The sequence below is a fragment of the Parasteatoda tepidariorum genome, chromosome 2 (genome assembly GCF_982258835.1).
Source record: "Parasteatoda tepidariorum strain Cologne lab strain chromosome 2, Ptep-v5.0, whole genome shotgun sequence".
In the NCBI taxonomy this organism is placed as follows: Eukaryota; Metazoa; Arthropoda; class Arachnida; order Araneae; family Theridiidae; genus Parasteatoda; species Parasteatoda tepidariorum.
Genome location: NC_141756.1, coordinates 61,007,686 through 61,035,360, shown reverse-complemented (window position 1 = coordinate 61,035,360; position 27,675 = coordinate 61,007,686). Strand labels below are relative to the sequence as shown.

The following is a 27,675-nucleotide window of genomic DNA, read 5'->3' as shown; positions in this document are numbered from 1 at the left end:
AAAATACGTGAGACGTAGAGTAGGTGAAGCGCTTCATCCTGATTGCATTGAAGCAACTTCAAAAAATCCAACAAATGTCATGATTTGGGCATGTATGTCTGCAGATGGTGTGGGCCGAATTCAAGTGATTGATGGCATCCTGAATGCCAAAAAAAACATCGAAACTTGAAACCAAAATTGATACCTTCAATCAGGGATCTCTTCTCCAACAACGCACCATTTATTCTTCAGCGGGATTCAGCTCCATGCCACACAGCAAAAGTCAAAGCATGGTTTCAAAATAAAGGCATAGATATATTACCATGGCCAGGAAACAGCCCTGATCTCAATCCAATTGAAAATTTGTGGCGACGTTTGAAAATTCTTGTACGAAAAAAACGTCCATCCAATAAAATACAACTTATTGTAGCTATAATTGATTTTTGGCACCATGTGATTACGAAAGATGAACTCCAAACATTCGTTCAGTTGATGAAAAGACACTGTGAAGCTGTCTTAAAAAATAAGGGTTATCCTACTAAGTATTGATTGTGTAAGTATGACTTTAAAAAAATTCAGATCTAAAATAGATCTGACTATTTGTTGCATAACCTTTTTTGTGATGCAGATATTGTAATACTGTATTTATTATTAAATTCTACATTAAATTACCTTCAATTTGATATATAAACGTTTGTATTTAAGTGAAAATTTATATATTCTGCAAGCAAAGTTGAAAAACATAAAAACTTTCAAAGAGTGTCCACACTTTTGGCCACCACTGTATATATATATATATATATATATATATATATATATATATATATATATATATATATATATATATATATATATATATATATATATATATATATATATATATATATATATATATATATATATATATATATTTATATATATATATATATATATATATATATATATATATATATATATATATATTTATATATATATATATATATATATATATATATATATATATATATATATATATATATATATATATATATATATATATATATATATATATATATATATATATATATATATTTATATATATATATATATATATATATATATATATATATATTTATATATATATATATATATATATATATATATATATATATATATATATATATATATATATATATATATATATATATATATATATATATATATATATATATATATATATATATATATATATGTATGTATGTATGTATATATGTATGTATATATATATGTATGTATATATATATACATACAATAACAGGGCTACATCTCTGTTATCAGTGTCGTATTCAGCTTGAATAATGCAGTCGTAAGCCATCATACTTTATCAAAAGGTTTATTTAAAGGTAGGCTGGTATTTGCAACAGTTCATATCCACACGCCACAAGGGAGGGGGGTAGACGAGATTCTGACAATTCCGGAACAGCTTATCAGGATCACAACATGATGAAAAGATCACAACATGATCGCAACACACAGAAACTAGTGTTCCAGCGTTATATACTTACACAGATTGAGGTAAAAGGGCACAGTCTTGTAACCTTACGCATCACCGAAATCATTTAATGCTTCCTAATATGGAAGTGAATGAGGGAAAGATTCTAAAAATAACTCCTCCTTTGAAATATAAATCTAATTATAATTCAATGGTCTGTTTTCTTCAGTCCTGAATTCCCAAAATAGAATATCTCTACGCTTACTCTTTAACAAAGACATTTTATGAAAACGAAAGAGTTTTAATTCTTTTATTAATACAAAAGTACTTATAATTTTTATATTACATATATATATATATATATATATATATATATATATATATATATATATATATATATATATATATATATATATATATATATATATATATATATATATATATATATATATATATATATATATATATATATATATATATATATATATATATATACATATATATATATATATATATATATATATATATATATATATATATATATATATATATATATATATATATATATATATATATATATATATATATATATATATATATATATATATATATATATATATATATATATTGGTGAATTATATGGCATATATAAGTTATCCGTGTACAATAATTTTTATTTTTTTATTATCGCATGAGATATGTTGTTTTTATTTTGTTCCGTAAAATGACGTTTTCATTAAAATGCGATTGAAGCTAAATAGAACGAGCTTGTTGCATTTAATGATCATCAATATTTTATTTAAAAAGATAAAATTTTGATTTATTTAAAAGCCTTTAAATTATGGACGACAATCAATGAAGATACCTCGCGTCCGATGCTCCAAAAAAATTAACCGGAGATGGCATTTTGGAACGGCTGTTAATAGGCAGTATTGCTAATGAAGAAAAAGAATTATTATCGTATTTTTTTTTTGAAAAGTTTCTCTTTCTTTAAGATCTTTAGTACAATTTTTTTTTAACTTGAAAATTGATGTTTTAATCACATTCTTAAATGACAAGGAAAATAGTTATTCATTTTACACAATTTTCAAATAGTAGCTATAAATACTCAACCATCGACTTAAATTGGTGATTTTTATTTTTTTTCAAAATATTATATTAAAAAGTATCCTAATTTTAAACTGTCACAATAGATACATTTTTATTGCGCTATTCTCTTTAGCCCTAACTAGAACAGTTGCAGTTGAGATGAATTCACTTTTAAAATATAGCAACTTTTAAACCATAGCCGGAACTGCTGGCAAGGAAATTTTTTTTTGTGGGGGGTGGTGATTATTTTGTATAAGTAAGTCTATTTGCGTAAAAATCATGTAGTGAAATCTGGTTTGACCGGAGAAAAAGTTTCTATCGCACTTTTTTCCGTTGCCTATCATCTAAGTGAGAAAATTTCCCTGCTAATTTAGGTAAATTCTCCTTAAAAGAGTAGATTATTTGACAAAATTTCCGTTACACACCATGAAATATTCTCTTATATTTAATTAAGAAGAACAATATTTTATCTATCTTACCCAGTTATACGACTTGCAAAATCACCAGTTTCATGAGTGTCGTACCACTCAATGTCTTGTTTCAGAATCGAGGACATAAATAAGCAACGGATTCTAAATGCTTGATTAGTTGCTGCTGTGTTAAAAGAACAAACAAATATGTAACTGCAAATTAACATTACACCACCAATGGCTGCAAAATAGATGCACAGCATTGTAGCACTTTCTAAAAAATCCTCTCTTGTTCTGAAAAATTAAAATTTATTTCAATAGTTATATTTCCGACTAATTAAGCAAAACTTTTTTAAGAAATTACCCAAATGCACTTATAAGAAAATTGTGTTTGGAATAAGATATTATATTACATTTGGCATCATTTCCTTGTCAATCGAAGAACGTGCCAAGAATTTTGAAAATGTAATCAAACTCAAAGTATTACGTATAGATGCAAAAAGTTTTCTAGCTAGTTTTTAAACAAAGCATTTTTTAATGGAGAAGTATGCCACAGCTATACTTTCTATAATTAAGGTTCTTAAATTCACTAAATTATTCCTTAGCACTTTCTTCAACTAAACTATTCGAATTTGCCTTCTAAAATTATGGTAAAATAACCGGCAGCAGTTTGTCCATTCATGTAACCGTAACATTTTTGGTAAAGAGCATTTTTTACCATTATGGTTTTGGAACTGTTTACAACTGGTATGGTAAAGAAACCACGAGCATGAAACTATACATTTCTTTTAATCATTTACAACAAGTCTGATAACGAAACCATAAATATAAAGTTTATCTGAACATTGGAGTTAGATTGCGGTTGAGTTGCCAAATGAGAGGTGGAATGTGGCTTATTTATTGTGTGTATCTGGTGGTGCCATCTAACATGAGCAATGGGAAATACTAGACGTTTTGTGTTTAATTGTTTTATGGTGCTGCCATCTATATGTGAATAAGAATATAATATTCTAATAATCCAGAGTCCCAAATTAAAGAGTGCCGGACACTCGAAACTCTTAATATGCTGAAGTGAATGGAGGAAAAATTGTGGTGCCAACTCTGGGATTCGAATTTTCGTTCTATCGGTCAAAAGATTGAAAGATTAGCCCTCTGGACTATAAGATATTCTCAGGTGCAAGGAACTAAGCTACTTTATTAGGTGGGCCTGGTATGCACGATAAAATTCTGATTACTTAACCGTATTCGGTAAAAACAGTTAATAAACGATTTTCCTCACAGATAACACTTTGAATACCGTTTTATTTACGGTTATTTGACAGTTTTGTTTGAATACGGTAAAATAGCAATTGAATAAAATTTTATTTAAGCATTATTTCCGAGACAGTATAATTTCTTTACTTGTTTTTAAATTTTTTTTATTTCTATAAGAGCCGGAAGGAAACCTTTATAAGAATATGCATTTGCAACTTTATGTAAAATTGTGATGGAATCATATATATATATTTACTAAACAGCTTATACTTACACATTTTTATTTGAAATGTTATTAATAGACTTATCGTAATCAATCATTTCTTGGATAACACTTCCCAAAACTATTGTCATTCCTGGCATTGTACAACCAGAAATGATGGCTGCAATAGCGCCAATAAATAACAACAGTTTATCACAGGCAGAGGAATACCTAAACTGGAAATAATAGTTGCTTTAGTGCAGACAATCTGGCATATACAGACACTTTTAAATGATTATATGGGACTAAAAAGCAAAAAAAAAAAAAAAAATTAATTTAATTTAAAAAATATTTTCGTGGTAAAATAAGCTAAGAATAGTTTTTTTTATCAAATTTCTGAGCAGTCAGTTACTCCCATGAGCGATTTCCCATGAACTATTCGACACAATTTTTTGTGTACCTTAAAATTCAAAATTTTTTTCGACGATTTTTAGTTAAATTATTAAAAAATAATGAATATTTACTAAAGTTTTTTTTCCATAGAATTACCTTTGGATAAACGAATTTTATAATTGTGAGAAAATTCTTTTTAAATCGCCTAAAATGTTTTCGAGATATAGCGAAATACGCAAAAAGTAAAATCAACATTAAGGGGTTCAAATTTTGGAGAGCCCTCCGGACAAAACTTTCGGGACCAAATCTCCTAGATCAAGGGTGGCGAACCTTTATACACCAACGTGCCATTTTTTCTAAAAAATTGTTTAATGAGGTCATAGACGTGCCGTCAAATAATTTTGACTTCGTGATTATTGGGAAAATAATAGTACTAAATACTGTCGACTCAAAACTCTTTATTTACATTTTTAAAAAAATACATTTTGCTATGTCTCAATTATACGCGTAATTCAACTCAAAGTAACATCAGTGCGACTTCTGTTGTTGCAGATTAGATACCAGGTAGTAAGATGTTAGTTTAAGCAGGACTATTAATATTTTTTTGCTGGTTATTTATAGTTAGATTGTTTTTTATGGTTATTAATTGTGTTTTAGCATTAATTGTTAATTTTTTTATTAATAATTGTTTATTATTTTGTTTGTTTTTGTGAATTTTATGTTAATTGCTACATATGCTTCATAGTGTAATAACAATTGTGATCGTGCCAATCGGTGGCGTGCCCAAAATATTATGTCGCGTGCCATAAATAGCACGAGTGCCATTGGTTCGCCATCCCTGTCCTAGATTGTAGCTACCGCTTATATTTTGTGGAACCGTAGAGAAAAAAGGTGTGTTTATTTAGAGAAAGTGCGTTTCTGTGTCCGATTTAGTAATTTAAAATATCGCTTACACTCACTAATTAGCATGTTTGAGATAACCCCCTCAAGCTATTAAAATTGAGTCCGATAATTAAATCAAAAGTTATTCAGGGTGATCCTTTTTTTAAAATTTCTTTTATATATTTTTTATTGTTTACCGTACATCAATCCGTCAATGCAGAAAGAAACTGTGGAAAACACCAAGTTTATTAAAATGTCCAATGTCTCAATTCAAAATCCTATCTATTAATGTATCTATTAGTCCTTTAGAATCCATGAATTTCCCCATCGTTGGATTTAATACATTAACCTCTCTCTTTAAAGTGTGTGCAAACGTTTAATTTGGAGTAAACTTAAAATAAAGTATTCCTTTACACAATTTTAGATAGTTCAATTCTGAATTCGAAGAGCTATTACACCACAGTTTTTATAATGTACACGTTCTTTAATATTTAGTTAATTTTTATTCGTTACTTCGGCTAAGCTCAATAGTTAACGTGAGCGTGGTACTTTAAGGGAACTACATCTCCAAATTAGCATTCCTGAGTCACAAGTTTATTTATTTTTTAATCACGAGTTTATAGAACTAAATAATTTAAAATAAACGGTATTTGAAATAAAAAATAAGCTATGTACTGAAGACAAATGATGGAGAAACAGAACTAACTCATTTAGGTAAAAATACTATAGCCATATTATCTAAATGATTCGACTCATGCTAATAATCTAATTGATAATTGTTTTTGCTGAGCTATTTAAGCTTAGAAATTCTATATATTGTGTAAATATTTACCTTCAAAATAAATGGTATTTAAAATCTTATCCACCGAATTTGCTTCTGATCTTGACCTCTGCAGTTATTAAGAAAAAGCGTAAATTCGCCGTTCTATCATTAATGCCAATAATGCTTAATTTATTTTAATAACAGGTTCTAATTGAATTTAAAAATAAGATATGTACTAAAAAGCGATATCAATGAAGAAATGATACTAATTCATTTAACAGAAACCTTGAAATATCACCTTAATATTGTAGACGTCAGTTTTTCTTCTTTTATTTTGGTAATAGACATTTTTGTATTATGGTAATTGGTGCAGCATAAGGGTAATTAATACAAAAAATATAGAAATGTAGGTATAGTTAGTATATCTAACTATTGAAACCGTATATCTGGTTATTAAACCACTAAAACTACATTATAGTTTTTACACAGATGGAGTGAAAAGTGGTTTTTTATGGGCCCTCGAAAGGAATATGTTTCTGACAAAATTACTTGATTGTGATTACCTTGAGAAACAGCATCATGCCTACATCATGAATACAGTTAATCTAAATTTTGATAGGATGATGTACTAAAAACGTATTTTGCTTAATTTAATAACCTAAAAACACAAAATAATAAAATATATCGATTAAGAATGATATTATTTTTAATTATTATATGTCTTTATGCATATGTCTTTCTGTTTTTTGTTTGATTCCGTAGTGATGTTTACTGATAGTTTATGTTTTTTTTAAAAACCAAATCGGAGAACGAGCATTCAGCTAGTAATAAATAAATCATAAGTATTAAAAACAGGGGGAACAGAATTAATTTATTTTAATTCTTTCCTAATTTTAATTTCAATTATTAATTTTAATCCTAAACATAATGACATAAAAATTATTCAGATTCAAAAATGACTCTTCGTTTGTTTTCTTTTTTAATTGTAAAAAATTTTAAAAATCTAACGACTAGTGACTTTTTATTGCTTGCAAAATACTTACTAATGAAAGAAAAGACACAGACGGTAATTCATCTTCTAGCTCCTCCTTCTTACTAAAAATAAATCAAGAATATCGCATTGTTACAATTTAAGTAATTTAGAATTAAAAAAATGAATCATTAAAATTTTAATTAAAGGGAGTAATAAACATCATAGGAGGAAGCACTTACATGAAAGGAACTATCGCAGCATATAATATAAGTTAATGAACCATGGATGTGATAGTATATACTTAAAAAACAGTGTTCAAATGGGTTACCTCATCCTTCCTTCCAGAAGGATCTCCAGGTTCAGGAACTGGTCAAATGCTGTGTGTAGGAAAGGAATAATTGAAGAGAGTTCTTTTCAGGAACATAAAAAACTTTTATTTACTTCTCATCTTAATGGGTTCAGGGTTGAAGGTGGCTCCTTTGATTGTTGATGTTTAAATTTTGCACCATGAAAAGGTTCCGGATCATGATTTGGGAGAATTAAAATAGTTCCTTTCCAGCCTGAAAATCTGAGGCTCACTTAAAGACTTCGGAATATTTTCATATGCTTACAGTTTTACCTCTTCATCTTTCTGGCAAAGCGCCAACTATTGGTGATGGCGCACATATGTTCACCTCTATCACGTAGCATTTCTATCTGACAACTTTAAGTTTCAAATAAAGTTAAGATTCATCGTTGAGTAAATGTTATTCATGTTGTAGTTCCCTTTTTTTTTTTATAAAAAAGGAAGATGAAAACGAGAGCAACGTTACTCTCACACAGTAGTTTCCTCAACTGACGCCAAGAAGGCACGCGGAAAGGGAGCAAAGCCCTCCTCGGTTACAGTTAAAGTGGAAAGAATCGATATAAAAAATCAATTGATCAACTTTAAGATTAGAAGGCTATTGTGGCTAAACGAACAAAAACAATTGAGGAGTAGAATATTGACTCAGGTATGATGTAGCAATATCACAAAGAACAATATAACCAAATTTAAAAATTAAATTTAATTCTCACGAAACACAGCTTGTTTGTATCATTGATTATAAATATCGCAAAAATGAACCTGGAACTTTTAAATGGAAACTATATAAGCCTGGACTCCAATAAGAGAGCTCTGAAGAGATCTAATTTTTTAGTACACTAAGGGGCCCCATCCCTGCTTGCTTCGCTATCACTAACTCCTGTAATTTCTGTTCCTTCAGCACTTTTTTTCCTTAAGCGTCAAAATTTTTCACAAAAATACTGAACATTTTGTTTCATAAATCTGCAATTATTCTAGTTTTATGCAAGTGTAAAAATATTTTGTTAATATGCTAAGCGTTATGGAATAGGCAATTACTTAGATTTAAGTTCCGCGATGGACCAATACCTCCTAGAAGTAGAAAGGCCTCAGCACGGATCAATTTAGTAGTCCGATGTGACGAAGTTCACTGCGCAGTAGACGAAAAATAAGAAAGATGTCATTACGTTAGGGGTACTAAGCTGCGCAGTGGTTGAAAATACAAAATATGTCATTACGTTTGGACTACTAAGGGATATTTATGGTAACCCGTGCTGAGGCCTGTTCTTTCTAGGAGGTGTTGGATGGACTGATCGTTAAGACACGATTCCCAGTTGAACACCGAAGTCAAACATCACTGGCTGCGGTCAGTGTGCGGGTGGGTGATCACTTTGATCAACCAGCAGAGGATCCGAGGGTGTACGGTATCGGTCCTCTCTTAACTGTTTCACCGTGAAGTGCTCGACTTCGCTCGCAGGTCGTCGGGCTACCGAAGTAAGGGAGCCATCTTTTCTGCAAAAGATCAAAATTGTGATGGCATGTCTCCGGATTATCTTCAGAGACGTTTCCCAGACCGTCGCCAATGGCCCATTGGGCAGCTCTAGTGCAATGTAAATGGAATACCTTCCTACTTAGATTTAAAATAGTGACCATCTGCACTTAAAAAAAAATTAACCTAAGGAGTACAGATTATGTGATTCAATAGGAACAAATGAACGGGAAATAATTTTACTCGTTGATGCGACAATATAAATAGGGAATGATTTTTATAGCTATTTATTAAGTTCTTTTTTATTTTTAAGAAGGTCAATATAAATATTAAGATTTTTATCTGACAATATGTGATCATTTCCTCTCTTTTTTTGCTATTTTTGATTCTTATCTACTAGAGCACGAGTTAAAAAATAAAGAAATAGAGATCTTGTTAGGGAAAAACAAGTTTTCCACAACAATGGATAAATTAGACAATATTTAAAACAAAACGGTTGGGAAAAAACTCGAAAAAACTTAAAATTTCAATAACTTTCACACAAATTATAGTTTTGAAAAAATACGACGATTTCGTAATTTAAAATAGTTCTATCAGCATATAAAATTTCAATTTTGTACTTGTATTTCAACAGTCAGTAGGTGGACCAACATGATTCTTTTTTAGAACAATTTTCACAGTTAATAGTTCTCAAATTAATATTCAAATCATAATTCTTTTATTCCATCGAACTGTTTGTACTTTTATGTTCACATCTTTGTAATTTCTCGTAATTTAATAGTTTTGCGCAATAAATTAATATGTAACGTAAAGTAAAAATAGTTGAGAAAAAAATCGCAAATAAATAAATAAGTTGCAATAACTTTAAAAAAAAAATATTAGAATATTGGAAAATCTCTGCGTTAAGTTCATTAACATATATGGCCTTTTCGGCATGTCGAATTTCAAACTTGTGGTTACATTCATACTACCCATATGGTATTTTTCTTACAACAAGTTTAACAGTTTATAATTCTAGAACTAATTCGTGAATGTTATTTTTTATGTCATCTAATTCCTGCACATTTTTCTAGACGCCTTAGAAAGTTCAAGTTTTTGAGTCTTATAGTATTTGCGTAGCAAAGCAAAATGTAACATTAAGTTGAACACACCCAAAACAGCTTCAGCAGCTTTTACGCTTTTTTAATATAGAGATAAAATTTAAACCTTCATAACGAAAAAGAAATAAAAAAACATATTACGTTGAAATATTAACTATTTTTTAGAGCTGATCTTTTTTAGGAAAGAGTTCAGACTTTACTCCACAGATGATGTTCTGGAATCTTTAAATTTGTAGCTTTATGGTACGTTAATAAAAATAAATATTTATGTTATATTTTTTGAAACACTTTTGAATAAATTATCTTAATTTTTCTCATTAATAATTCTGAATGTAATTTAATGTATTGTTTTATTCAAAAAACAATTATATGCAAAAACATATGAGGAGATAAAATGTAAACTTAATTGTTTATAACATGTTAAAATAGTTTTTTTAAGAACTAAATTGATACAGAGTTATTCATATGTATCTCATTGTTTATAATGCATCGATATTTTACAATCAATGAATGTCGAACTTTAATACCGGTAAATAAATTCACACCAGATTTTCATAAAATTTTGTGTGTTTTTAAAGTCATCTTATACTCGGGACATACGGCATATTCTAACGTATTATAATGTAAATCAGCAATGAATATTGTACTGAATGAATAATGAATATACAAAACACTTTATCAAGTTTTTTCGTATGTAGTATTTTTGTATTTCAAACTGCTGCATATTCATTAAATTAATACTTACTGCTCATGTAAGTTGTTTCATAAGAGAAATCAAATGAAATTAATTGTCTTTTCTTTTATCTTTTTAAAAAAATAAATGAAATTATTATTTTTTCAAATGCTTCTCGACAACATTATTTATAAGCAATTTAATCATAACTTAACCCTAAACAGCATGCTACATTCTAACACTTCGATTAAAATTCGATTTTTGAAAGTCCTATTTTTTATACTGAACTATTTCAAGCTCATCCTATTTTTCCGAAATGCAAAAAAAATTTCCAAACTTCTTTCGTTATGCTTTAATGCGTGACTTCATATATACACTGAGACTTGAATTTAATGAAATTTTGATAGAAAAATGCATTGTGGCTCATTAGAACTTAGTATTAAAAATTTTAGTTTGTTTTTATTTAATTAAATTATTTTTATTTTAACTTGATTATTTTTATTTTAACTAAATTATTTTTATTTTAATTTAATAATTTTTATTTTAATTCGATTATTTTTATTTTAACTAAATTATTTTTATTTTAATTTAATAATTTTTATTTTTATTTAATTTTTATTTTATTTAATTATTTTTACTTTAATTAAATTTTATTTTATTAAAATATTAATAAATTTTTTTTTAAATTTTTTTTTCAAACTGATGCTATTTTTTTTAAGTTCGTAAAATTTTTAAATTGAAAATTATATTTTTTAAATGTTTGATACCTTTTTAACTTTAAATACCTTTAAACACCTAAAAACACCTTTTAATCTTAAATGTATTACTCTTTATTTTTAAAAAAAGGTTAACTTTACAACCACTTAACCTTTGAAAAAAAACAATATTTTAATACTAAATTTTATTATGATATAGATACATACCTGTTTGCATCGCCCTCTTCTAACTTCTCCGTGAAATTAAAAGCTTTGTTTGAGTATCCTTTTTTCAAAAGTCTTGTTTCTTTCTCAGTCCGAAATTCACTTGTATCTAAATCTTGATAGTCACTATTATTCCTCATTTTACTCGAAAATTGCTAGTACTTTGCCACAGTTAGATTTAAAAAAAACACCAGAATATAGCGAGCGTTCTATTATGTACGGCATAAAAATGTTTTTTTATTCTGATTATTGTTTAATAATTCTCTTTGTTGAAACATTGCGCAATGACTCTGGTCGTAACCTTGTGCAATAACTTTATTTACACAATATCTTTTCGACTTTTTTGGAGTAAAACTCAATATATTAACTTGCTGAAAATGATAAAATAAATTTATATTGTTTTTGAATTGATTTGAACATTGATTAAGACAGATAATTGAAGTGAAATAAGCGATTTTTTATCTTTGTTTTTTGTTATCATTGTTTGTTCCATTTAACCAAGTAGATTAAATAAGCGTTTACAATTTTAGTGATTCTATATCGGAAGTTTAAAATATTTTCTTTTTGTGAAAAAGAAATAGTAAAGGCTGAAATTACGCCATTTGAAATTGGTATGCAACATTAAAAAATACTTATTAAAAATAAAGTACTTTACTTCCATCATTAATAAAAACAAGCAACTAAACAGTTACCGGATTGTTTTTACAGGGAAGAGGGTTAGCTTTTTATATTCCAAATTTTGTTTTGCTAACTAATTACTTATTACCAATAAAATTTAAACTTTAAATCGTAACATCATGTTCTAATAATCTCAACAATAAAATAAATTTTCAAAACTTAGTAAAAATTGATCCCTAGAAAAAAGTTATTATCGTTTCATCCTTAAATATAGAAAAAAAAACATAATAATAAAAAATATAATGAGAATATAAAAAACAACAACATAATAATAAAAAATATAATGAGAAATATAATCAAAATAAATTAAATGATAACAAAGCAAGTATCAATTCAAAACTTAAACATTAATAAAACCGAGTATTTAATTAATTGTATATATTACAATTAATTAAATACCTTTTTATATATTAATAATTATATGAAAATTTTAATCTGTAAAACCTGTAAACCAGTGAAATTAGAAAGGAAAAACTAACTTGCAAAAAATATGAAAATTATTTCAAGGAAGGTGAAACAGTTAAAGATGTAAAAATAAATTAATGGAAAGTAAATTATTTTTTTAAAGAAAGTGAAAATAAATAAAGAAATTAAAAATATGTTACCAATGAAAATACGAAAATAACATACAAAAATTTTGATTTTGAAGAATTTATTAAAAACAGCACATTTTGTGAAATATTTAAAGAGAAAAAATAGTAACACAGTTTTCAAATGAATAAAGTTTTTTTACACACATTTACGGTTACAGCAATAAAGCATTTCTTTTACAGTAATAAGAACAATTTTTACATTTTATTTAATTGTATGATTTTAAAATATTATTGTATTTTTATCTTCAAAAGAATCCTCATTAATAAAAAGTAAAAAAAAAAAAATATTTAAAATGAAAGGATCAACCATAATAACTTTTGAATTATTTGTCGAACTTTCATATTCTGTTCCAACACCAATTATTGTTTAAAAAGATTTCCAAACATTAGCATATTCATATCTATTAATCAATATTTTAAACAGAAATAATCTTTAAATTGTTTCGTAATCCATAATTACTTATAATTTCTTTATAAATATATTTTGCGCAAGACATATAAAAATATGCATTATACATATATAATGTATTGCAATCAATATACATGGCGAATGTTTAAAGAAGACATTAAGGGAGACATTTTAGTAAAATATGCGCAATTTCAGTACTTTTCAACCTTTGAGTGGGAGATAAATATAATTTCTCTTTCTTCTCTCTCTCTCTCTCTTCTCTCTCTTTCTTTCTCTCTCTCTCTCTCGCCCTCTCTCTTTCTCCCGTTTATCAAAAAGTAGCAAAAAGCATCCCGTAGCAAAAAGTAGCATTTAAGTATTGCAGCAAAAGGAGTTTTTAAGACTAAAAACTAGATAGTAGATTCTAAAAATAAAAAAAATAGATAGCGTCTCGAGACCATACATACAGTTCGATGTCAAAAAGAAATTAGTAGGAAATGAATGTTTTTACAAGCCATTTGCAAATTTTATACTTGTAAATGTATGATTATGAATTGTATGTATGAAACATATGTAGAGAAAATTAGAAAGTTGAAGGAAAAAAGAAATGTTGGTTTAGACACATCACCGTAATTTCTTGTGTATAATCCGCGGGTACCTTATGGAAAAATTTTCCCCAACCCGCCCTTTTTTAGGACATATGGGTAAATGTTTATTAAAATCAAAAAACCCAAGGAACAGTTCAAACATAAAATACATATCAGACATGGCAAACAGCCCGTGAACATGGCGGGCGCAGAGCAGCAAAAATCATGTAAGGTGATAAAACATTAAAACAGCAAAATATTAAAAGTGCCAGTTAAAAGAAAAAGTTAAAAGATAAACATGTAAAATTTACAAAAGAACAACATAGTATAACATATTAAAACAGTACTTTTAAAACCAGTAAAGTAGTACAAAAGTAATTACAATAAAATTGGAGCAAGTAGAAGAGTTTACAAACAAAACTACCGTTACAAAACTACCGCTAGTACCTTTTTAAAAAATGTGACGACCTCAAACATTGCGAATTAAATAATTCCCCCCCCCCCTCTCTCTCTCTCTCTCTCTCTCTCTCTCTCTCTCTCTCAACGATTTTCGTCAGTCGTGAAAGTGTATAAGGCCATTCATGCTGGATGCAAAAAATTCACCCATGCGAATTTGAAAATGCGAACTAGAACTTTATTAATGAAATATATTTGCCCAACTCGCCAGTTAATGCCCCTTAAACATGATGGCGTGTCTGCTCAGCCGTTTCTCTGCCGAAGTTCATTGGCTCATACAGGACGTAGATTAGCTCATACATAACGTAGATTCAGCAGGTGAGAGGGGCTTTGAAATTCATGGTTAATCATAACCACATTATATCGCCGTATAATCAGAGAGTTATACGGCTATCACCGTGCAATCAGCGAATTATACGGCGATACGATTTATCTGCTGGAATTCTTCCATCAGGGCTAAAATTTAATCCTGTAGATTATATCTCATCGAGGACAATACGCAGACAATTACAATTTTTAAACGTACATGTCGAATAAATACATCTATTGTCCGATGAGATAAATTGTAAACTGATTACACATGAATGGGATTATTACATTGCATTGCAATAAAATGTTTGTTCTTAAACATCAAAAACATCAAAACTACATTAAACATCAAAACTACATGTTTGCACACTATTTAAATACTGTAATTATGTAGAAAAAAAATCATTATACACTGTAAAAATTCTGGATCAAATTACGCGAGGTAAAACCAGCACTCATCTGTTTTTACCGGAACACGTTACTGAAAAAAAATCTTATATACCGTAATCGTAATTTTTATAGTAATAATTACATTAAAATCATTGAAGCACTCTGTTTAAGTATAGCTCGTTCACCAGGAGTTGGCACTTGGCTCCGCCTTCATCACGTGGTATGCGACGATACTATTTCGCTATTTTTGGGAGAAGGTTGTGAGCAATCCTGAACAATGTTGCTATTTGGCGATCGTTTGGCAAGAATATTTATTTCGCAAACTTTATGTGCATTTTCTTAACAATAAATATTTCATAAATTATTTGATGATATTTTGCACCATTTTTTTATGATATTTCTTTCTTTTGAGTGAATAGTTTGTCCTTTATGAGCCATTTCGCTGGGAGAACAGCAGTTTTTAAATTTAAACTATATTTAATTAGTTAGTGTAACAAAATGTATAATAGCAGATGATAAAGCAAAGTAAGTGACTGAAAAAGAATTCACTTTTTGTATTTGGCGCAAATTAAGGGTTGTCTCAATTTCAACAACGGAGATGTTTCTCTTCTAACTCCCGCGCTGAAATGAACTCTGCGTCCGAGGAGGTGGAGCCAAGTCTCAACTCCTGGTGAACGAACTATATATATTACTCTAAAGAATACCGTAAAAATGTATTTTACGGATGATGCACCCATAGTTCAGGTACTTTACCCCGTCATTTGTTCCAGAATTTTTCACAGTGTAGAATGGATATCTGTGAAATATAAGCAACAAATTTTGCTCATGGATATTAATTGTAAAACATGTATCATCTGATACCTTTTTGTCTTACTAATCATCCTCATCCTGCCAAAAAGCATCAATTCAATTTACTTTGTGGAAATTTCATGCAATTATTTTCTATGAAAACAGGAATTGCAAATAACAGGTTGATTTTCAATACAATACTAACATAAAATTATTATTTAAATATTTCATAAGTAGTTTTAAGACAAAAGGCTCTATTAACAATACAAAATCAACAATGTAAGATGTAGGATGTTAAAAATCAGTGTATGACTAACATTCGGTCACTGGGCACCGCTCTGTGTATTGTGAAGATTGTAATAATGTCCTTTTAAATTTAAAAGTTCTTGGTGGGTGCCTTTCTCAACAATGTTACCTTTATGAATGACGACTATGGTGTCAGCATTTTGAATTGTAGAAAGCCTATGAGCTATGATGAGGCATGTTCTTCCATCACTTGCTTTATCTAACGCTTCTTGGACAACCTATATAAAAATATTCCGTTGAGAATAATAATTACAATATTTTTAATTGAATCAGTTTTGCATATGCCACTTTGAGTTACTACATATGTTAGTATGTATATATGTTCACTTTTCATGATTAAATACTGTTTATACGAACTAAAACTTTGAGGCACTTTTTAAGGCTTTGTTTTTCTTTATTTCTTGTATGAAGGATATTTTATGGTTTTTAAGAAACATGGCTACGTGTCTTTTTCTGTTAACTGATCTTTTTTTTCCAATTTCGTTTTTGGATTACTTTTTAATGAACAAAAATTTGAGAAATAAATTAATAAATTATAAATAAATTTGGAGTTGGTCTGCAACATTAGTAATTTTTTATACAACGATCATAATTTCAAAAAAAAACGGAATATGTCATGGTAATTTTGCAAAAACTCTTTCTCATAAACCAAGTTCTCATAGTTATTTTTTTTCTCATAATCAAGTGGGAAAAACTAGATATTTATTAGATATTAGATATCAATATAAATATATCAGATTATATCAGATATTAATATCATAATATTAGATATTAATATAACAATATAACAATTAGTACCAGATATTAATATCATAATATTGGATATTAACATAATAATATAACAATTAATATCAGATATTAATATAATAATATAACAATTAATATCAGATATTAGTATAATAATATTGAATATTAATAACAACTAATAGAATTCTATCATTATTCAGTTTATTAATAGAATCCCATTAGACGATATTAAACTCCAGTCCAGAGAATAACTTAAGTCTTGCGTGAGAATACTTGGTATGTATTTGAAATTTAGCATATATTTCGTATATATATTTCGAACATTTTTCTATTTTTATTGAAATACAATTTTTTAATCTTTGTTATAAACTTTTCTTCGAAAAAACAGTTCTAAACAAGTTAAGAAATTTTTAAATTTGCAGCAATTAAATCTTTTGTTTAGAATTTCTCAAAATTAATCTCACCACACAAAAACTACGTCACCCCTAGAGACATACACATGAAGCCGATAGTGAATCTGCTCTGTTTTGTGGGTGAATGTTTGATTATGGATAAGGTTGGCTCACTATGAGAAGCACTAAGATCACGAGTATGTTTTTAACCATTTTGGATGTTGAACAGGTCGTTCACTGTTAGAATTTTCATCCTAAAATTATGTTAAAATAGCCGACAGCAGTCTTTCCCTTTAATTAACAGTAAGGAACATTTTTCACCTTTATGGTTTTGAAATTGTTTACAACTAAAATAGTTAAAAAACCTTGAATATAAAACTATTCAGTTTTTTAACCATTTGCAATCAGGCATTTTTTCAAAACAACAAAAAATAAATTTAACTGGACATTGGAGCTAGGCTTATTGTTAGGTAATGGTCATTGGAGTTAGGTTGTAATTGGATTTATCAAGAGGATAGATTGTATTGTCAATGCTGGGACTAGAACTCTCTGAAGAATCACGTGACCTTTCTGTGTATCTTTCAGTCAACATCCTCTTGAAGAGTACAGTATTGATATTCATATATTTTAAGGTGACAACAGCAAAGTTTATCTAGCAAAAAAAAATTATTACTGGATTGGAGCAGTTGTACACCCCATTACACATAGAATGGTCAGTCAAATCCTCTGACCTGTGCCTCATGGAAAATCTGAGGGATATTTTACTACAGTGGATAGAACACTGAATCCATAAGAAAAACAAAATGAAAAAAAAACATGATGATAAAAAAAGCAAAACTGCTATTACAAAAATACAAATTACGTCATTTTGGTTTAATGATAGTTTTAACATACCTTTTCACTTTCTGCATCGAGAGCAGAGGTTGCTTCATCAAGAAGTAATATTTTGGGATTTCTTAAGAGAGCTCGAGCAATAGCCACTCTCTGCTTCTGGCCGCCACTTAATTGAGTGCCTTTGTCACCAACTGGTGTGTCGTACCCCTTTAAAAATATTTTTATGTACATTTTAATATTTGATTAGCATTTTTATTTGTTAATTTCACTTAATAAGTTAATTATATTTGTGTATGAAATCAAATTATATGTGTTTTTAAATGCACTATTATTGAACCATTGTTAGAATATACTTAGTCAAAATAATACTCTAATCAAGTTATAATAATAGCGTATTTTAAGAAACATATTTATGAATAATAAGTTTGCAACATATTTACAAAAAAAAAGTAATTTATGAAGAAAGATAATGAGAAAACGATCATTCCTTGCAATCCGCAGTTTCAGCACAATATGGAGGGAAAAAAATCATTGTTCAAAAAAACTTTCTGCAATAACTTTTGAACAAATTTGCCCAATGACATGGTGTTTTCTTCATCAATTACTGCTGCTCTTGCTTTAATTATTCAGTTGTATTTTCAGCTCTTTTACATTAAATAGCTTGTATGCAAGATTTAAAAACCTATTTTTCACTGTTTGCTGTTACAAAAGCGTTTTTAAAATATTTTATTTGAACGCTAAACACAATCTATGAATGGGTCTTTAATTGTTAAAATAAGTTTAAACATTTTTCCAATTTATTTTTGAATCCAATTGCTTCATAAGACATTAGTGATTTAAAAATGAAAAAAAAAAAACTATTTTTACCTGAGGTAATGAAGAAATGAAGGTATGTATATTGGCTTGACGTGCTGCTTCGATAATTTCTTGCATTTTAACTGTTCTAGAATTGTCTCCGTATGCAATGTTTTCAGCTAGACTGTAACTGAATAAGACAGGTTCTTGTGATACAAGACCGATGTGAGATCGGAGGTTAGCCACTTGCAAATCTGAAACGTTTTCTTCGTCAAGCATCTGAATTAAAATGTAAATTAACATTATTATCTGTTTACAGTGTTGCGAAAATATTAATTCATTTAGTCACTCTACTTTTGATGGGACGCAAGTAAAATTCAGCGGTGTTAGAATTTCGTTAATACTGATTCCGAATTGTTTATACATAGAGAAAAAATGCTGGTCAAATTACCGTACTGTATAGTAATGACATTTGTAGTAAAAAATAACATAGCAATAGTTTCTAGCAATAAAACCATAATTTATGGTATTTATGCCTATCGTTTGGTATTTTTTCCGTTCATATGATTTACCGAAAGTTCTGGTTTTCAAAATTATTGTTCTTATAATCACAAATTTGTAAAGAAATACATAACTGAAAAATAAATTTAACCCAATAAATAATTTTATGCATTGCTGGTGATTTGGTAAATATTATTGAGCTTTTTGGTGCTCCCATAGAGCCAGAAATGCGATAAATTTTTACTCTATTCTGGTCATTTTGACCTTATTTCTTCCTTATTGTAGTATTATTTTTTATAATTTTATAGAAAAACAGGTGAGATAAAAATTCTGTAAATCCTCCCAATTTTATATGTATAAATATTATAGTTTATTCAAGTATTTTAAACATCATATTATGATGAACATTTCTAAATACCAGATTGTAAACTAGAAAAATGTAATACCATGTTACAGTTAAGAAGCTTTAAATACCTTATAATAAAATATCAGCTTGACTGTCACTTTATCAAATAACAATTTGAATGTAATTTTAAATATAATTTACTATTAAAAATATATAAATGAGCATAACGTGATCAATAATGTTATAAGTATATTAATCTCAAGAGTAGGTATTATGTAACTCATTTGTGCTATAATATTTTTTTAAATTTTTGTACTTGTTTCAATTTTCGCCATATTCACCACAAAATAGTCCCAAATATTTTACCAGAAAAATTCCAAGGTAACAAACATATATGCTTTGTTAAATCATACAAGTATCTTAAGCAGTTTATATTTTCAAGGAACGTTAAGAAACTCGCGTATTAAGAACCTGAAAACTCTTCGTGTATTTAAATAATGGAAGAAATATTATAGTACCAACCATATATGGCAGTACTTTTACTTTCGTTACTTGTACCGCCGGTACAAGTAAAAAGTACGTACTTTTACTTGTACTTCGTTACTTTTTAAATTTACTACTTTTACTTGTACTTTCGTTTCTTTTTTAGGGAAAAAGTGCAAGTATTTGTAACGGAAATGTCGAAGGAAATCGTTACTTTTTTCTAAGACTCGAAAAGCTTTCTAAAAAAAAATTAATTAAAAAAAAATGCTTGTGTTTTTTTTTAATTTATAAAATTAGAGTGCAATATATATGCATTCACAGCTAACTTCGCGTAACCTTGACCTTTCAAAATTGTCATTCCTGAAAGGGAAAAGACGACGTAACAGAAAAAAACAAACAGGGGTTTTAAATTTTCTAAAGCTGAAAACATCATGCCAATCACCAGCGACAGAAGTATTTATGGCATATATGAGCTCAAATGTCGAAACGGAAAGCATATCAATTTTGAATCGATATCCAATCGTAAAAAAATTATATGTGAAATATAATACTGCAGTACCTTCTAGTGCTCCCGTGGAGAGCTTATTCAGCGTGGCTAAGCACGTTCTGAGAAATTGTTGCAGCAGACTCAATGAAAACACTTTCGAAATGCAATTATTTTGCAAAATGAATAAAAATATTAATTAGCAAGTTATTTTCATTCATTTTCGAGTTTTATGCATTTATTTAATACATTTTAAATAAAAAATGTTGGATATTTACTTTTTCAATTTTCTTTTTAAACTCACTAATAATACATTTTTGCCCTACTACATTTTTTACTAAATATATTTTTACCTAGTACATTTTGTACCAAAATTATGTTTATGCTTGACCTTGTTAAACAACGCCCAGTCAAATCTCTAAGAGCTTCAGAACTATTTGTGCTATTGAAAACTATTATTACTATTTTAACTCTTGAAAACTCGAAGGTATTAATTTAGCCGCTGATACTGAAATTCGTTTACAAATTTTAATTATTCTGTTAGGCAGAAACGTTCGGAAAATGATTTTCTGGTATGACTTCAGCATTAGCCATTGTTACAAATAAAACTGTAGACTGTTTGTCTCAACTTGAACTGCACATTCAATTATTTTTTACTAGCTCAAAGATCACAAAGCTATCTGAAACCCCGTGTTTTCTTTGTTTATGTTCGTGCTTTTAAAACGCGTATCTATAGAGGAAAACAATTTTAAATCAATGCTAATTTAAATAAATAAAAATTATAAACTAAAAATTAAAATCAATAGATAAAATTTCGAGCAAATTCCTAAAAAGTTTGATATAAAAATTACATTTGATTTTAAAATAATATTTTACGATTATATATATAAAATTATATTATACGATTATATTATAAAATTATATTATAATATTCTTCCGAATTTAAAAATAAAGTAATGTTCATAAATTTCAAAATTAAAAATAATTAAATAAATATCAACAATTTTGCAAAAACATTAAAGAACATAAGAATATTATTCAATAAAATTTTAGGTTACTTTGAATTTTCGATTTCCTAGAAATGTACTTTTAAATCGTTACTTTTTTGTTTAGTACTTGTACTTTTACTTGTACTTTTTACTCGTTACTTTTTGAAATAAGAACTTTTGACTTTTTACTCGTTACATTTTTTAAAAATACTTGTACTTTTACTCGTTACTTTTTAAAAGTAACGTTGCCATATATGGTACCAACTCTGGGATTCGAACTCCTGTTTAGACAATGATAAGAATGACCAATTAGCTCCCTTAGCTACATAGTGTATCCAGCTATCCGAACCAAAATTTTTTCATTAGGTGATCCTAGTTAGCGCGAATAGAATTCTTGTTGATGTTAAACTGTACTAGGTAAAAACAATTAATAAACAATATTTCGTAATACTTAGTAATTTAATGTTATATTTTTATGGTTATTTGGCTGTCTTAGTCGAATATAGTAAAATAACAATTAAATAAATTTCTATTTAACTTTTTAGAGAGAAATTTCTAATAGTGTAATCACAAAAATTTCTCAACAAAAGACAAAACATACCATTAAAATTTAAACGGTTTTGTGTTCCAGTACGCATAAGCCAAAACCTTAAATGTTACTCAAACATTCTTATAAGCTTTGTAAAAACATAACTGCTACTTAAACACTTTGTCAATCGTATTTTAAAATTTCATTTTCAAAACTTAACAAAACTCAAGAACAAGATTATTTTAGGAAATCAAAACCTACTTACCAAATTCCCATGTAAAGGATCGTAAAAACGTTCGATCAATTGCACGCAAGTACTTTTGCCACATCCACTACTTCCAACTAGAGCCACAGTCTTACCGGGCTATATAGCTAAATTAAGACCTCGCAAGATTTTTATATCAGGTCGGCTTGGATAATTGAAGTGCACTTTTTGGAAATCAATATAGCCATTAATTTCATTCTAAATCAGAAAAAAAAACAATTTATGAGTTTAACATGAAGAAGTAAATAAAAGACTATAAACAAAATTATATTCCCCGAAAGTTTGAATTAGATTCATTTTCATCTTATATGATATAAATGTATAGAATATTTTAGGCAATTATTCTATTGAAATTTAAATCATTGAAAATATCGTTCACTGTAATTTTCACTGAAGTTTATATGATTAGAAGTAAATAAAAGACTACAAACAAAATTATATTTCCCCAAAGTCTGAATTTTATTTATTTTCATCTTATATAATATAAATGTCTAGAATATTTTAGGCAATTATCCTATTGAAATTTAAATCAATGAAAATATCGTTCTCTGTAATTTTCACTGACGCTGCTTATACACGTCACAGACGGAAATAATGCCTAAAGTGACCGCTTCAAATAAGAAAGATGAGTTATATGAGACATTTAACTGGCGATCACTTTTTTCGCAAAAAAAGAAAAAAGAAAAAAAAATAAATCGTTGCGTTTATTTGTTCTTAAGAAAGCTATGTATATTAAATCGAGTTTTTTTCTCTCCAAAAAGATCGAATGAAATGAAACAACTGATACGATTTACCCAATTCTGAACCTGATTAAACCGATTTACTCGAAGGACCAGCAAAATATTTTAGTATTTTATCAACTATTCATTTTCAAAGATAAATAATATTTTTTATCAGAATTGCAATTTTCTCGAAATAGAAAAACGAGAGAAAATAAACACTTTCATTATGAAACATTTTATAAACAATGTATTTAAACTTAAAGAAAATGTACTTTTGTTTGATAAACTATAAAAACGTAGAAAAGAACTGTAAGACACAAGAAACATTTGAATAAGACAGATCTGTCTTTGTAGGAAAACAAGTGCTATCATTAATTTTCAGACTCGCAATTATTCATCGAAATTGATAATTGCCTTGCAACAAGAAGTTATAGAAAAAATTGGTCAATTAGAAAATTAGTCAAATAGGCAGACTAATTAAAAGATACGGAAGATCAAAAAATTATTTTTCGATTTATAAAATGTATCTAAATTATATTATGCCTAAAACAATTAAAAATTAAGTTGCATACATGTATGCAACTTCATTTTTTTTCTACCTTGTTTTTTTATGATCAAGTGTATAAATACGCTTGATCTTAAAAAAACATGACACTTTTTCTACGTAAAGAGTTCTTCTTTTCAAACGCCCTGCATTTTACTTTGAAACCGCTACTTCAACTTAATTTGTTAATTTTAATTGTAACATGCCATATAGTGTGCCAATAATGATAAAAAATAATGATTTAAGAGAAGTTATTAAAGCTAATTTCAGAAAGAAATATTTTATAACTACTTTTGATTAATTAAAATGTTATTATTTTTGTTGAATTTCAATAATCAAATGGCCTAAGTAGTGGGTCTGTTTGAATCTTTACTAAAGTAAAGGCCATATGATATGCTGATGAATTCATGGTTGATGTAGTGGGGGCCAATATTTGCCAAAAAACAATGCTACTCATAATTAATTTTTTATTATTTTCATTATTGAAACACTGGATGGCAACTTCTTTAGTTTTTCTTCTCTTATGTGAAATACAAAAATAATAGTTCTTTTTAAATATTCTTGTTAAATGTTAGTGAAAAACTTAAGCTAGAAGTTCTGTAGTCTTGTTTTAATGTATAAAAGAAATTTATGTTTTTGAACTATATGTGTTTGAAATAAAAAATAAGAATTATTGAAGTTTTAAAAATAAAAATATTTACGCCCAAAACAAAAACTATATATATTTCATAGAAAAATAGAAAGTTATGTTTACTGTAAGGGTAAGTTTTTGCAGATCTGCCATAGATGTGAAAATCTGTTTTTACCTATCATATCGACTTTAACAATTTTTTAATACAATTGATTACTGCTAAAACATAACGAATGATTTCAATAAAAATTTTAATTATCTTAATTAGTAACTTACCAATTTTTTGCCTTGTTGAGACAGGGGATCTATACTAGGAACTATATCAAGAAGATTAAAAATTCTAACCGCTGCCAGTTTAGCTTTATTGTAGTCTGGGGCGATTGCAATAGCTTGTCCAACATACATCATCGCAATTAAAACTCCTTGAAGAACCCTGTTTTTATCAGATAAAATAGTAAGGTAAAAGAAAGACTCAAAGATAAAATAAAAAATACATTGAAACAAAGTTATAAATATGTTATAAATAAAAAAAAATAATAAATTTTTTTTTAAAGAAACGAAAAACATTAATTTTAAAAATCGCAAGAGATGAATGAACTTTTTGTTATTCTATTTGGCCATTAAAATGCTAGGTGAGGATTTGGGAGCAAAAAAATAATAGTTTCTCCAAAAGATGAAACTAGTGCTCTTTAATTCGATCTATAGTGGGTTCGAGAGAATAATAAATATTCGACTCTAAACATGCGATCTTTTTTTTAAAAAAAAATTTTGATTTCTCAGAAGCTATTTGACCGATTTTGTTCAAATTTGGCATTGTAAAATTCTTTAAAAAGATGTACAAAGTTACATAACTCACTATCTAAATTTTTTTCGACTTTTATTAAAAAATGTTACAGAATATAATAAATATTCACTAAAAGTTATTTTTTTGCAAGCAGTCATCTTTGGATTAACGAATTTTATTATAGTATACAAAATTTTTTAAATTCGCTTAAAACGTTCTCGAGATATGACAAAATATGTTGAAGTAAAATTACCATAAAGGCGTACAAACTTTGGATCACTCTCCTGATCGAACTATTTGGGAACCGTATTTCCCAAATTGCGGCTACCCCCTATATGTTTGGGGTAAAAATCCAAATTCGCCACAAGAAAAAAAAAAAACACACGTATGTTTGTTTAGAGAAAGTACGTATTTGTGTCCTATTTTACAACTTAAAATATCGTCCGCAGTAATTAATTAGAATAATTGAGGTCACCCCCTAGTTCCATAGAACGTTAAGATTCATTAGATCAGAAGTTTTCCAGGGTTTCCCAGTTTTTTAATAACTTCTTATTTATTTTGTTCCCAGATTATGATCATAACTTCTGTTTATCATTTGTGTAAGTTGATTGTATGGATAGAATACAAAAGTGGCAAAAATAGCCAAATCTCGCTTTCATAAGTGCACCACTTGTAGAAATAGATCATCATGTTGATGCCCCACACTTACACAGGTCTCACTGCATTTCTAACTCCTATCCTCAGATTCATTTTGAGATTCTTTTGAATTTATTTCGCGAACTCAGACTAGCGAAATGCATTATTGTTTGATAATTTCGTTCAGCAACATTTATCTGCAATTTTTTTTAGCTTATTTTGTATACATTATTTTTAAATTCATGTTTAACGAACGTTTAGGAATGAATAAGTAGTTTAATAAGAGGCATGTACAATTCATTTATTTAGGGAAAGCTTCCTATCTATTTTTATCAGTTTTCTAATTATAAAGTTTTTAGTTACAACAGTTACAACAATTAAATTTTCTTAAAAATTATTCAATTATACGCAATATTCTGACTTTCGAAGTAAGAAATTTAATTTCATTATGCTCTCTCAAATATCAATTTAATAATTTATTTATAAGAAGCTAATATGTTTTATGCATGAAAATTTGATATACATTTTTTGTTTGCGCAGAAGTAAAAGTTTGTGATATTGGAAAATATTTCATTTTTTAATGAATAAGCATTTCAATTTCAATTTTCCTTTAATCAAAAATTCTAAGTGCTGTGTAATTCTGGTTATTATGTTAAACCTCTTTATTTTCCTATCACGATATGTCTCCAATTTTGAAAATTTTCGTCTTAATTTCTTATGCGCTTAATATTTCTAAGTCTGTCAGTCAAATCATGGGAAGAAAGTCCTTAAAGTTATAAATTTTATGTACTCAAAATTATTAATGAAAATAATTTTGGGGATCTTTTCAAAAATATCTCACTTTAATAAATTTTCATACTTGATCTCTTTATCAGCTACTAGTACTGATCCATAGTACAAAACTGCAGCATAAGAAAATATATTTGTTCCTTGGGCAAATCCATAAATAAGACCTCTAATGTGTGCCATTTTCTGAGAATTCCTAAAAAAATAAGTGTCAGCATTATATTAATAAAAGGAGGTGTTTTTCAAAGCAAAATGACTAGAACAAAAAAGAAAAACAATGCAGTTTATTTATATACTTCTTAATTATTTGCTAAGTATTTTACGAAACTTGCTGAAGGATTTACTTTTTAATTGAAGCATTAATTTAAAGGTAAGTCATTTTTTTTAGTTTTTTTTTGAATATTTGAAAGTATAGATTTAATTAAATTAGAAAACCGGGAAAGTTTTATAACTATCAAAAAATAATTAAGGAAACTGAAATTAAGCGTAATAAATTATTGTTGATATGATCATAATTTTATGTAAGCTTAAAAGGAAATCATGTCCTCAAGGAAAATATTAATGTTATTACTAACCAGCGTCTTAATATTTTGATATATCATTAGCATTTTAGCTGTGACAACAAGCAAATTTTCTGTGAGCTTATCATGGTGTAAAACTGAATCATATATTTCTCTAAATTCCATATTAAACAATATTATGCGATATTATTTGATTTAAGCGAAATCATGTTTCAATTTAATGTCTTGTTGTAGCAGTAATTTTTAAAATGTTATTATGCTTCAAAGTTC

General features: G+C 27.7%; 2 protein-coding genes across 2 annotated transcripts in view; both read right to left on the bottom strand.

Moving 5' to 3' along the window:
- LOC107442799 (ATP-dependent translocase ABCB1) overlaps positions 1-12,226 on the bottom strand; it is a 56,836-nt gene extending 44,610 nt beyond the window's left edge. Inside the window, exons 1-4 of the mRNA XM_087157411.1 lie at positions 11,924-12,226; positions 7,487-7,538; positions 4,478-4,641; positions 3,019-3,243 (exon numbers count right to left, since the gene is read on the bottom strand). Of these exons, the coding sequence (XP_087013537.1) occupies positions 3,019-3,243; positions 4,478-4,641; positions 7,487-7,538; positions 11,924-12,060 (578 nt within the window). The 5' untranslated portion in view covers positions 12,061-12,226. The remainder of the gene's footprint in view (positions 1-3,018; positions 3,244-4,477; positions 4,642-7,486; positions 7,539-11,923) is intronic.
- A 4,098-nt stretch (positions 12,227-16,324) lies between these two features.
- On the bottom strand, positions 16,325-27,122 carry LOC107448251 (ATP-dependent translocase ABCB1-like). The gene is given in 6 exon segments (XM_087157413.1): positions 16,325-16,634; positions 18,450-18,596; positions 19,257-19,463; positions 22,782-22,979; positions 24,955-25,111; positions 26,940-27,122. Coding segments are annotated over 6 exon segments (1,038 nt in total). The 5' UTR covers positions 27,068-27,122; the 3' UTR covers positions 16,325-16,433.
- Positions 27,123-27,675: the final 553 nt, after the last annotated feature.